At 35.3% G+C, this 12,395-nt stretch overlaps 1 protein-coding gene across 21 annotated transcripts in view; it reads left to right on the forward strand.

The window, feature by feature from the left end:
- Window positions 1-12,395, forward strand: part of Gphn (gephyrin) — a 396,859-nt gene that overhangs the window by 128,608 nt on the left and 255,856 nt on the right. For all 21 annotated transcript variants that reach the window (XM_036205531.1, XM_036205519.1, XM_036205528.1 and 18 more), the window contains exon 4: window positions 11,630-11,722. In XM_036205531.1, the coding sequence (XP_036061424.1) occupies window positions 11,630-11,722 (93 nt within the window). The remainder of the gene's footprint in view (window positions 1-11,629; window positions 11,723-12,395) is intronic.

Below are 12,395 nucleotides of genomic sequence, written 5' to 3' on the forward strand. Positions count from 1 at the left end.
GATAGCCAAAAGAATCCTATACAACAAAACAACCTCTGGAGGCATCACAATCCCCGACCTCAAGCTCTACTATAGAGCTACCGTAATAAAAGCAGCTTGGTACTAGCATAAAAACTTGACATGTGGACCAATGGAATCGAATTGAAGACCCTGACACCTATGAACATATAATTTTTGACAAAGCCAAAAATGTACAATGGAAAAAAGAAAGCATCTTCAACAAATGGTGCTGGCATAACTGGATGTCAATGTGTGAAAGGCTGCAAATAGATCCATATCTGTCACCATGCACAAAACTTAAGTCCAAGTGGATCAAAGACCTCAACATAAATCCAGTTACTCTGAACCTGATAGAAGAGAAAGTAGGAAGTAGTCTTGCATGCATTGGCACCGGAGATCACTTTCTAAATATAACACCAGTAGCACAGACACTGAGAGAAACAATCAATCAATGGGACCTGTTGAAACTGAGAAGCTTTTGTAGAGCAGAGGAAATGGTCAACAAGACAAAACAACAGCCTACAGAATGGGAAAAGGTCCCCACATCTGACAGAGGGCTGATATCCAGAATATATAAAGAACTCAAGAAATTAGACATCAAAATGCCCAACAGTCCAATTAAGAAATGGGATATAGAACTAAACAGAATTCTCCACAGAGGAAATTCAAATGGCTGAAAGACATTTAAGGAATTGCTCAACATCCCTAATTATCCGGGAAATGCAAATCAAAACGACTCTGAGATACCACCTTACAACTGTCAGAGTGGCTAAGATCAAAAACACAGAAGACAGCTTATGCTAGAGAGGATGTGGAGCAAGGGGAACTCTTCTCCACTGCTGGTGGGAATGCAAGCTTGTACAGCCACTTTGGAAATAAATATGGTGCTTCCTTAGAAAATTGGGAATCCATCTCCCCCATGACCCAGCTGTAGCACTCTTGGGCATATACCCATGGATGCTCAATCACACCACAAGGGCATTTGCTCAGCTATGTTCATATCAGCATTGTTTGGAGTAGCCAGAACCTGGAAAGAACCTAGATGCCCTTCAGCTGAAGAATGGATAAAGAAAATATGGTACATATACACAATGGAACACTACTCAGCAGAACATTGACATCATGAGGTTTGCAGGCAAATGGATGGATCTTTTTGGAGTTCATATACACCAAATGAGTGCTATCTTTTCGTTAGTATAGAACAATTTGATTATCCATTCTATTGTTGGAAAGAAAACATTTAAGTTGTTTTGAACTATATGCTATTGTGAATAATCTAATAATAGTGATGTAATATTCTTGCATGCCTGTTGATGTACATATATGCATTCTCATTGGATTTGCACCTAGTGAACAGAATAAATAAGACCCAGAAATACTAAATTAGAGAATATGCAAATGTGTCAGCAGATTTTTCCTTTCCCAACAGCTGCTCTCAAATAAACACACTGAGGCTTATATTAATTACAAATGCTCAGCCAATAGCTCCAGCTTGTTACCAGCTAACTCTTACATTTTAAATTAACCCATATTTCTTATCTATGCTTCACCATGTGGCGTGGCAACTTTTCTCAGTACCACGTGCCCATCTTGCTTCTCTCTGAGTCTGCTTGTGACTCCTTTGATTTCCTCGCTTCTCGCTTTGGCTTTCCCACCTAACTTTATCCTGTTCAGCTATTGGCTAAGGCTAAGTCAGCTTGTTTATTAAACAAGTCACGGTGGCATATATTCTTACAATGCAAAGGAATATTTCACACAAATGAATTTTCCTTACTAGAACCGGAATTTTCCCAGGTGAATAGAGCAATCTGCATTCTCTTAAACCTTTTCTGAGAATTTTAGTTTGCTTTATATTATAACAGTAGTGAGTAAACCTGTTGAGTATCATTGTATATGTTCTTCTTGACCATTTGCATATCTTCATTTATTATATACCTGTAACTCGAATCCTAATTGGTCTTATAATAAAAACCCAGAGCCAGATATTGGGGTAAATGCTGAAAGATCTGAAAACAAGCTGCAGCTACTTCTCACCTCACCAACTCCTCAGCCAAAAATCAAAGATCTTGTCACCATGAATCCCCTGACTGAATGCCCCTAAGTCCTCAGCCTAAAATGCTGTCTCCTTCCATCTTATATGCCTTTCTCCACCCAGCCATATACTTCCTTCCTAGTGCTGGGATTAATGGTATATGTGCTTCCCAAATACTGGTAGCAAAGGCATGAGATCTCAAATGCTGAGATTAAAGGTGTGTGCCACCGTTGCCTGGTTCTGTTTCTCTTTTAGATAGGATTAATCTCATTCAGTCTAGGGTGGCCTTGAACTCACAGAGATCCAGATGATCTCTGCTACTGCTTCCCAAGTGCTAGGATTAAAGGTGTGCACCACCACTGCCTAGCCTATTTATTCTAGTGGCTGGCTTGTCCACTGATCTTAAGGCAAATTTTATTTGCTAGAGTACAAACAAAATGTTACCACATATACCTGTTAGCCCTCTCTGTAAACATTTGTTTATCTGCCGTGCCCTCATTTATTAGCAAGTGTACCTAGCATGCCCTGGATATAAGTCCTATGATACATAGCACATACGTACTTCCATTATCCTTCCTGTTTTTACTCTCTTAAAAGTGTCTTTACTGAGCAACATTCCTAATTTTAATGAGTTAGCTCTTTCACTTTCAGCTACAGTTAGTAGGTAAATATTTCGTGGTTCAATAAAACATTCTGAAAGAATTCAATTACCAAGATGAAGAGAAAATTGTATTGTTAGCATTTAGGCATCTGTACTGGTCTACCCTTAGGTTCCTGACAGGACATATCCTCAGCTGCAGTCATTAAGAGTACCCCTTGTGCACATTTGCTACATTTCCTTATAAAAGGCGGGCCTTACCCATCACCCATCTGTTTTCTTTCTCTTCCTTCACTCTTGTCCCCAGGTACCAATCTCTGCCCCCTTCTCTGCCCCTTCTTTCCCTTCCCGTCAAAAAACCTCCCACATGGGCTCTGTTGTATGGTGTGAGTCCTCACCATTTTTAAAATAACACGTATTTTATCAAGTAATACCATTTTTATATTAAGTGTTTTAAAAGGAAATGCTCAGAATACTTAAATCTGGAAGATCACCTTTGACTATTAGTGAAAAACTTCAGTAAAGTATTTTATCTTAGCAAATTTCTTATTAATACAGTATATTACTTAAAATATTAATACTGTGATAGCTAGTCTAAGAGTTCTATCAACTATGTTCTGTTAACTGTCTTCACTAACAATCCAATTCTTTCATGTGAAATGTATATGCTTAGGTCAGTTACAGTGCCATTGGGCAGAGCTGCGATTTGTAATCAAATTCTAAGTATTTTTGCAAGTAATGCCTATTATAAAAGGAAATTAGTAACATTGATAATTTTTGCAATACAATAAGCAGTAAATTCAGAAGGGTGTGCTATTCCAAGAGTAGAAACAATTACCAGCTACTATTTAAACATTATATTAGCATTTTTGTTTTCATACCATTTTCACCTTTTTTTCATTTAAACTTTTGTTCATTTACGTATTGCTTTGCTGCTAAGCATATTAAAGACATAATTTTAGCCTTTTTCCACTTGCCCCAGCATCATTTTTAAGTTTTATCTTTATTTTCCCACTGATAGGAAAGGCTTCTTCAGAGTCTCTTCCATTTCTGTTTCAGAGAACAACTGTTGAAATTAATGTCTTCTTTATGATGTATATATTTAATTTTTCAATAAGTATTAATCTAGGCTTTGTCATAACTCTTGGAAGTCTATGACTACTTTTTGCTAAGTATCTTGCTGGGAGGTAGAAATGTAGTAAAGCAAATACCACTTTTTTTAACCTGTATATTGAGACAATAATTATGATACTGTTGTATTGTAGGATACATACAAATACACAATTAGGAGAGGTGAGAGACACACAGAGAGAAACTAACTCTATGCCCAGGTTCCTGGCATAGCACTCTAAAGTCCTTATATTTAGGATGCTAGGGAAATGTCTTGCTTTAGTCTTTGCTCTTTGATTACAGTTCTTTTTTTTTTTTTTCTTTGAGCTGAGGATCGAACCCAGAGCCTTGCGCTTGCTAGGCAAACGCTCTACCACTGAGCTAAATCCCCAACCCCTAATTACAGTTCTTGATGCAGAGCTCCTAAGTGTCGTCTTTGTGATTCTCCTGTTGTTGTTTTTTAGATAAAATTTCACTATGTGGAGCATAATAAATACCATAATGATGCCTATAGTGTGGTTAAAAACTTGGCCTCCATGTGAAAAGCCAGAAAAGCTAATAGTCAATCTCAGTTTGACTTCCTTTGTCCCAGAACAGGAGGTGTCTGGGTCCTCTCAATCTGTATGACTTGCAGTTACTAGTAGCCTTCCCCCCTCTCTCTCTCTCTTTCTGAGATATGAAATAGCTACTGGCTGTTTCTTTTCTTGCAGAGCTTCTGAGTTGATGGGAAAGCAATGAATTAGTATAACTTATTTTATAACAGAATATATGATGATGAAGAAATCTAAGATCCCTGTTCTGGTAGTATAAAAGAAATGTTGATTCTGGCTGTAAGGACAGGCAGTTGTTACTAAAGTAAGTTACTTGTTAAACTTGAAGAATAGTAAACTAATTTTTATAAATATACTGGTTAGTATACTTAATAAGAAACTTTTTTAAAAAGTTAATGTCCTAAGCCACAGGAAATAATTTAATTGGTAGAATTTTTACAAAATGTAAGAAATATTGCTAAAGAAACACTACCCAGGGAAATATAAACAATTAAAAATATAGACTATTTTAACTTTTAATGTTTTGTTGACTTGAAAAATCAATATAGGACTTTGATAATAGGAGTAGTGGTATGATATAATTGATGCTAAATAAACATGAGAATTTTTTCTGAGCATATATAAGAAAAATAGTACAAACTGGAACAATTAGCCTTCCTGTTCCACTAGTAACCCAGAATAGAGATCAAGATCTTGTTTTAAATAGAATACAACATTGTCACACTAATATAATAAATAGTAAAGATACTATCACTCTAATACTAATAGTTTCCAATTATTGTCTATTGGCTATTTGTGGTTTTGAATTTTTCAGTGTTTTAAAGCATATGACACCCAAAACTATTAGTACTTGAAACTGTACCACTACAACAAAGAAAAATCATTTTACTAAAGGCATGTATGAGGATAAAACATGCACACAAATTAAGTAAATAGATAAATAAATTATAGGAATTATCGAACTAAAACATAAAGGCATTTTGAGTAAAATAAAAGACTATTGAAAGAGAAAAACTAGTATCAAACACTAATCTATTACTTAGGCATAAAGAACAAGAGGGGAAAGTTTTTTATTTTATTTTATTTTTTAATTTATTTATTATGTTCAGTGTTCTGCCTGAATGTATATCTGCAGGCCAGAAGAGGGCACCAGATCTCATTACAAATGGTTGTGAGCCACCATGTGGTTGCTGAGAATTAACTCAGGATCTCTGGAAGAGCTGGCAGTACACTTAACCTCTAAGCTATCTCTCCAGCTCATTTTATTTTATTTTTGAGATTATAATATAATGAAATCATTTCTCCCCCTCCCTTTCCTCCCTCCAAACCAACCATATACCTCTCCTTGCTCTCTTTTAAATTTATGGCCTATTTTTTTCATTAACTGTTATTCCATGGATATACATATACATTTCCAACTCTCAGCATTCCTTAGTTGTCTGAAGTTTAGGGTTGCCTTTTTGTAGGTTTGAGGCCTCATGGTCTTTTCTTTGTCTCCTTTTCATTATTTTATAATGTTTCATTTATTTATAATTTATAGATATTGTTTTTAAAAGTAAGTAAATTTTAAGCAACAAATTGGTGTTCATACTTAATTCTTTTTATTATGAGTAGTTTAACTTTTCTTTCCTCTTCATATTCAAAAAGTTCAGAAACAAAATTTTCACTCAACATATATATTTGGTGCAAAATATATATGGTATGGTAGCTTAAATAACCATAAACTCTTAAGAACTACTCCAATTAAGAGGTAGACTTGATTTTCACAGTCTAACCCTTCTATCTTCTTTATCTAGTAGAATGTGGCAGAAATTCATGAAATATGAGTTCTGATGGCTAGATATCAGTTTTTTTTTTCCCTAAACGCTGTAATATAAGGAAATATAGGTTGGATAAAGGATTGTCAGAAACCACATGGAAATAAAAGCCTAGTGATTTGCACCAAACCCTCTGACCAAATGATATAATGATATCATTTCTCCCCAAACCAAATGTACCAAATGTACCAGACTGAGCCGGAGAACAGAATTTGTGAGAAATAAGAGATCACTGTTTTGTTGTTGTTGCTGTTGCTGTTGCTTTGTGTTTATCAATAGGTTTTTGGTATACATAAGTGCATCAATAGAATACACGTATATTTATTTCTGAGTTAGCATTATTGCATTCTTTTTTTTTGCATTAACTACTTCCAGTTTCTGCTGTTAGTTGTAAATTGATCTTTTTTTCATATTGAGTGACAAAATAGTTCTGAGAGTAAAACTACTGAAATATAATGGAATGAGAAGAAAAAGGGGGCTGTTTTTTCCTCATAACTTACATTTTTTAGATATGCTTATTTTATGCAGATGGGTTTTTCCTGATCTTCTTTAGTCCTTTGCCTATGGTTAATTTTAGCTCTTTGGGCATACTTAAAAGTTTTTGAGTCTTTGTTTTGTACAGACAGTATTTGAGTGTATGGAACTGATGAACATCACTGTAATATATGTCCAGATTCGGAAGGACAAATGTTGTAGGCTTTCACGTATATACAGAATCTATATTTAAAAAATATAGGTAGAAGAGAGAGTATGACAAGTGGACATTACTAGTGGGAGGGAAGATAAGATAATGAAGTTTCAAATTTGTAATCCACCATTGTTGGCCTCCTGAGTACTGAGTATTGTAAGCATGTACCACCACATCATACCTGGCTTTGAAGGTTTTTACTTTTGCAGAGATCATATATGGTAAATAAAGATCCTTCTAAATTAAAAAACGGATAAACCACTAATAGATTTCATTAACATGTTTTTACTTTAGTATGGTTAATTATTATTTAAAAGTATATATTATGGCTTACTATATGTTTATATTTTTAAACCAAATATTAGATTGGTTAAATCTATCTATGAAAAACAACATTATTAGCATTATTACATTTTCTTTTCAGTTCCCTTTCTTATTTCAAGTTTCAGTTAATTATATGAACATCAGAAAAAAATAATTGAACAACATCCAGGCCTTAATGTTGAGCTTAATTTTAAGTCATTTCAGGAATAAAGATTAAAAAGTTGAGACAGGCAAATACTAAGGCCTGTTTAAGCATGAAAGAGATTATACAGGTGCAAAAACAAGCACAGTAGGACAAATTGCTTTCTAATTAAGATGCCTCAAATTACTAAGTTAAATATGATAAATTGCTAAGATAAATGACTACTTAAGATAAACTTTTTATCTTAATAATGATAGAAAATATCTCGGAAAATCTGTAGTGATATATAGTTAGAAAGGCATACTTCATATGACTAAGTATACATATACAATACTTTAAGGAATCTCCAAAAGTGCTAGTTCTCATTCCATAGATCTTTGAAAGGAACAGAGAGATTCTTTATTCCCAAAAAGCTCCCAGATGATAGTGATACCAGTATTCCAATGATACTTCTGATAGGAGTTCTAGAAAACAACATGCTCACAGGTCTTCTATTTTGAATGAACATGTGAGACAAAGACTTTTATTTAAGTATTTGCACTCTTGTTGTTTAGTGATGAGGCTGAATAAATATATTTCATGAAACAATTTCTTTTTAAATAAATGAGTTAATGAGTCAATAACTGCATGGCTCCTTGGGGCCTAGAATGTTCCTTTTAATTTTCTTAAATTTTTTCATACAATATATCCTTAGATTTCTTAGATTTTTTTCATATAATATATTCTATTGTGGTTTCACCTCTTTCTACCCTATCTCGCGTCTTGCCAGGATCCATTCCCTTTTCTGTCTGTCTTTAAAAACAAGCAGGCATCTCAAGGATAATAATAAAATAAAATATAAGATAAAACAAAAACAAAAAAATAGAATTAAAAACAAAAAGAAGGAAGAAACCAAGAAAAGGTACAAGAAACAAATATAGATCTAAGACCCATTAATTTATACTTTGAGGAATTTCATAATACACAAAACTAAAAAGTATTATCTATATGCAAAGGATCTGTGGGGAGGGAAATGAAATTAAAGAAAAAGAAGAGGCCCTGACATGACATTATGGAACAAGGAACATTCAAAAATCCCATTGAGTTTGTTTTCTAGTGGCCATCTGCTGCTGGGATATTGGTCTACCTTTAAAAGTAGTTTGTTTCCCCCATGAGACTCCCTTGGAGAAAACGAAATGTTCATTTGGAGCTGTTATCAAATGGAGGTAGTTTGGGTTTTGTTTGTTTGGTTTGTTTTGGTTTGTTTTGGTTTTGGTTTTTCAAGACAGGGTTTCTCTGTGTAGCTTTGTGCCTTTCTTGGAACTCACTTGGAAGCCCAGGTTGGCCTTGAACTCACAGAGCCTGGCTCTGCCTCCGGAGTGCTGGGATTAAAGGCGTGCACCACCACCACCCTGCTGAGAGATAGGTTTTATTTTAGGAATGGGAGCATGTGTCCAGTTCTCCTTTTCAGTTCTGGACCCTATTTAGTGCAGGGCCCTGAAGGCCATGTGCAGACTGCCTCAGCCTATATGAGTTTATATGTGCATTTGCCCTGCTCTGTTTAGGTCTTTGTTTCCTTTGTGTCCTCAGTCCTCTCTAGCTCTTACATTCTTTCCACCCCCTTCTTTTCCATGGGGTTCCCTAAGCTCTGAGGGGAATGAGCCCATTTAGGGCTGAGTATGAGGTCTTTTACTCTCTGCATATTTTCTGGCTGTGTGGGTCTGTCCCTGTATTTGTTCCCTTCTACTGCAGGAAGAAGTGTTTCTGATGATGGCAGAGCAAGGCACTGATTTTTGAGTATAGCAGACTGTCACTTGGAGTCTTTATTTCTACATTCCATTAGATGAACAGTAGCATTTGGTTTTCCTCTAAGTCACTGGACTATCTGGTCTTAGGTTCTTGGCCACTTGATTAGTGTATGGGATGGGTTCCATCTCATGGGCTGGGCCTTAAATCCAATCAGATATTAGTTCATTATTCCCACTACTTTGGTGTCACTATTGCACTAGCAAGCACATCTTGCAGGTAGGTCATCCTAGATGGAAGACTTTTTGAGTAGGTTGGTGCTGCCTTTCTCCTTTGGTAGCATGTACAGTACTTTCAAGTACCAGCACATAGTCAATCACAGTGAAGGCTTTAGGAAAGCACTAGCTTGACTCCTCTGTGCTCAATGAGTTCTGTAGGTGTTGTCTTCAGCAACAGTGCCTCACTGTCAGGTGGTGGCAAGCAGCCTATAGCTTTGCCAACAGCCTGGGTTCTTTTTGGGGTTCCCATGGCACCCCATTGGCTGATAACTCAGTGAAATGTAACCCATTTCCAATACTGGAAGCTTGGATTTCCAATACTAGTGACAAGAGATGTCTACTTAGGGCTCTGCTCTATCTCCTGTTATTTAGGAAGTTTCTACTGTATTGGGTTTCCATACTTCCACTCAATTGCCCTCAATTTTCTCTCATTCCCTGTATTTCCTCCCTCGTCCCTCTCTTCCTTCCCCCTCCCCACTTGATCCTCTTATTCCAGCCCATCCTGCCACCCACATATACACTGTTCTTCCATAACTATCTATTTTGTTTCCTACAGAAATCCATCTGTCTCCCAGTCCCTTGGTTCAACTGATTATATCTTGGTTATCATTGATTTAATAGCTAATATCCACATGTATTATAAGCAAATAAATACCATATTTATCTTTCTGGGTCTGGGTCACATCACTCAGGATGTTTTCTTTTTTTTTTCTTCTGGTCTGATCCATTTACCTGCAAATTTCATGATTTTATTTTTTAAGGGCTGATATTCCATTGTATAAATGTACCAGATTTTTCTCCATCCTTTCATCTGTCGAGGGACATCTAGGTTGTTCCCATTTTCTGGCTATTATGAATAGAGCAGAAATGAACAGGGTTGGCCAAGTGTCTCTGATAACATGAAGCATCCTTTGAGTATATGTCTAAGAGTGTATAGCTGGATCTTGAGGTAGATCAATTTTGATTTTCCTCAGGAACCACCTCACTGATTTCCATAGTGACTGTATAACTTTCCACTCGCACCAGCAGTGGATAAGTGTTTCTTTTGCTCCACATTCATTTTATTGATCTTCATCCTCTATCAGATTCGTCAAAAAAAAAAAAAAATCCTTTCTTCAGTCTGTGGTCTGCTGCTTTGTCTGATGATGGTGTCCTTTGCCATGCAGAAGCTTCTCAGTTTAGTGTGGTCCCATTTATTAATTGTTGATCTGAGTGCCTGTGCTAATGGTGTTCTGCTCAGAATGTCTTTTCCTGTGCAAGTGAGTTCAAGACTTTTTCCGTTTTCTCTTCTGCCATGTTCAGTATATCTGGTTTTATATTGAGGTCTTTGATCCATTTGGATTTGAATTTTCTGCAGAGTGTAAATATGGATCGATTTGCATTCTTCTACAAGCAGCCATCCAGTTTGACCATCATCATTCATTGAATATGCTGTCATTTTTTTCAAGGGTGCATTTCTGGCTTCCTTATCAAAAGTAAATTGTCCACAGGTTTGTGATTTCATGTCTGGTTCTTCAACTCAGTTCCCTTGGTCAATATGTCTGTTTTTGTGCCAATACCATGCTGTTTTTATCACTATAGCTCTCTAGTACAATTTGAGGTCAGGGATGTTAAATACATCCCAACAGTTCTTTTATTATTTAGGATTATTTTTTCTACCCTGGGTTCATTCTAACACAAACCGTAGTCTAGAAGTGGGACCCAAGTATCATTTAAGTTCTGCTTTCTTTTAAGAAATTCTTGTAAAGCTAATATTGAAAGGTTCAAAACTTACCTTACTTCAAATTGACCAAAAATATTTATTCATTAATGGGCAAAATATAAAAATAATTGAGATTCTAGCAAGTGTAGTTTGAACTCTAGTTCTTTTACTTCTAGTTCATGAGCCTATGAACATTTTTCCTCATTTTGAATCCATCATAGAAAAAGGTATGAGACTATTTTCTTGAATTTATAATTACAGTATGAATATTTATGTACTAGGGTGATGTTGTTGTCAAGTAATAAGATGTTGTGATTAGCATATAGTTCTCAACTTCTTTAAACTGGAAACTATTTTGTAATGTTGAAAAGACCTTTAGGTATGCCATAGAAGAGTACATAACAAACAAACGATAAACTATGCCGTTTCTTGTCTAAGACACTTCCTTAGGTTTGGTGCTTGTGTCTTCATTTTCTATAATCAAGAGAATAAATATCCCAAATTAAATTGTATTTTGGTCAAGGGTTAAACTTTTCAGGAATTGTCCTTAAAAAAGTCTTTATTCCATGTTGAAAGAATCTTGTTTCCATGCTGTCTGTGAGATGATTATTTAGATTTTTGAGCAAGCACGTAAGTTCTTCTGTGTGTTTGTTTTCTTTTAGGAGACTCTCATAGACTGGTGTGATGAGAAGGAACTTAATTTGATACTAACAACTGGAGGAACAGGGTTTGCACCGCGAGATGTCACTCCAGAGGTGAGATAGAGTGCCTTTCTCATATTCCAGGAATATACTAGTTACGTTATTTTTTACCATTTCCATTTTTCAATTTTTTCTATGACTTTTATAGGCAAAACTATTACTCATGGAGATGACAATACAAATATTTGACTTTAGAATTGTTTTAAAAAAGTATTTCTTGACTTTATTTCAATTTACCCATGAAATTGTTGAATATGAAGAACTTTGAACTGTTCTGGAAATTAGTCTTTCATTTGTTTGGTGGCAACTACACTTCAGGAGGTTGTAGCAAATTTTTACCATTGCAATTCAAAATTGGATCTGGCTTCCCTCTTTTTGAAGTATCTTTGTCATTTGTCTCAAAGTACAGTAAATAATTGCTATATATTTATACTAAATTTACACTAAATTGATGAAAATGCGCTATATGTTCCATATTTTAAGTGTGAACATTTAAATGCAGAATTTAATAATCTAAGCAACATAACAAATGCCAATAGTTTATGGCATAGGAGTATCTTCAACCCAGGCAGAAAATTAGGGAAAGAATAAAACATGAATACAGGGAGAGAGTCATTAATTTCTTTTTTAAAAAGCCACAAATGTCAGTTATTACTGTAGAGTAGTGGAAACTTATATTACCATTATGACTTAACCTTCAAATAAATGTTTCTGGCTCCATTTCAAC

This window comes from Onychomys torridus, chromosome 14, assembly GCF_903995425.1.
Source record: "Onychomys torridus chromosome 14, mOncTor1.1, whole genome shotgun sequence".
In the NCBI taxonomy this organism is placed as follows: domain Eukaryota; kingdom Metazoa; phylum Chordata; class Mammalia; order Rodentia; family Cricetidae; genus Onychomys; species Onychomys torridus.